Genomic DNA, 1,537 nt, shown 5'->3' on the forward strand with positions numbered 1-1,537 from the left:
TATTATATTTTCAAATCTTAGTTCTAAAAAGAAAAATTTTTACGAATTATTAACTCAAAATAATTTGCTAATTTTCGTGATTTTTCCATATTTTGTCAATTTTTGAACTTTAAATGCTTATAAAAAAAAAATTGTGACTAAGGATTTTTAATAATTTTCATCTGCCTCTGAAACAATATACTAGGAGCCTTTTATTAATTTTTCAAGCTTTTTTAATCAACAAATAAAATTTTATTGATATTTTTAGAAAAAAAACTAAAAAAAAATGAAAACTGACAATGTCCGTAAAGAGCTCAAAATAAGTCAAAATATTTTGAAAATGTTATGGTGTATAGAAAATGCTAATATAAACATTCGGTCAAAATTTCATGTATCTACGGTCATTTTTTTTAAAGTTACACCAAAAACCAAATTCAATTTTGTGAAAAATCGATTTTGCGTAAAAATTTCCGTTTTTCCTTAATTTTTCTTTGGTTTTTCTTGGCGTTTTTGAAAATTACTGGGAATTTTAAATTTTGACCTCTCCAATGCACCAACGATATTCACTTTCCAATCGAACAAGGTACTGAAGTTGAAAATCGAAGCATTATTTCGACTACTTATCGTGTACACAGACACAAAAAAAAATAAAAAATGAAAAAAAAAAAAAAAAAAACACACATCATTGTAAAATCAATACATTCATCGTTCCACTCAGAATCTAAAATTATATACCGAACTAAAAAAAAATTAAATTAGGTACCTAACTTCTTTTATATATTTTACAGAACACAAAGGAAGAATGGAACATTGTTTTATGGATAATTGTAGCAATGTTTACGTTTGTAATGTTCTTTTATTTAATATTTGGATCAGCGGCATTGCAACTTTGGTCGATTAGCATACTAGAAGTTCCCGAAAGAGGAACATTCCGGTCGACAATATATAACGCATCTAGAAACATGTCAAATATACGTCCTTCGTATATATTTTAAAATTAAATGTAATTATCAGTTGCTATAACATAATACGTCATATAAAAATAAACCATATATACACTGTATTCTAAGAATTTAAGCATTTAACACTTACCAAAATGTATGATAATACTGTGTTCTTTAATTTGATAATTGATAAATTGATATCGGTATCACTTTATCCACTGGCACACACAAATATGTGTAAATGGTAAGTGGCTACTGACAGAGGTGGACTGGCTATTTTTGGCCCGGGGTGCAAAATTAATTAGGGGCCCGTAATCTTTTTTTCAAACCTACCTAAATTAGGAAAGAGCCCTTAGTTTTATAAGTAAATATAAAAAAAAAAATTAAGAATAACATGTTGTTTATTTGTAGAGATGTTGAAATATGTTATTTTATTTTTATTTTGTATAATACCGTATTATACCAGTATTATACAGTATACCGACTGTGGTAATCGGGGGCCCGGGGTGCTACTTGGTGTATAGCACCCTGGGCCAGTCCGCCCCTGGTTACTGATAGACAAAAGACATAATAATAATAATATGCATCTATTCTATCAAAAAATATCTTTACTA

General features: G+C 28.0%; 1 protein-coding gene across 1 annotated transcript in view; it reads left to right on the forward strand.

Moving 5' to 3' along the window:
• LOC100573358 (uncharacterized transporter slc-17.2) overlaps window positions 1-1,134 on the forward strand; it is an 18,969-nt gene extending 17,835 nt beyond the window's left edge. The window contains exon 9 of the mRNA XM_003244032.4: window positions 768-1,134. Coding sequence (XP_003244080.1) covers window positions 768-974 — 207 coding nt within the window. The 3' untranslated portion in view covers window positions 975-1,134. The remainder of the gene's footprint in view (window positions 1-767) is intronic.
• The last annotated feature ends 403 nt before the right edge of the window (window positions 1,135-1,537 follow it).

The sequence above is a fragment of the Acyrthosiphon pisum genome, chromosome A1 (assembly GCF_005508785.2).
Source record: "Acyrthosiphon pisum isolate AL4f chromosome A1, pea_aphid_22Mar2018_4r6ur, whole genome shotgun sequence".
NCBI lineage: Eukaryota > Metazoa > Arthropoda > Insecta > Hemiptera > Aphididae > Acyrthosiphon > Acyrthosiphon pisum.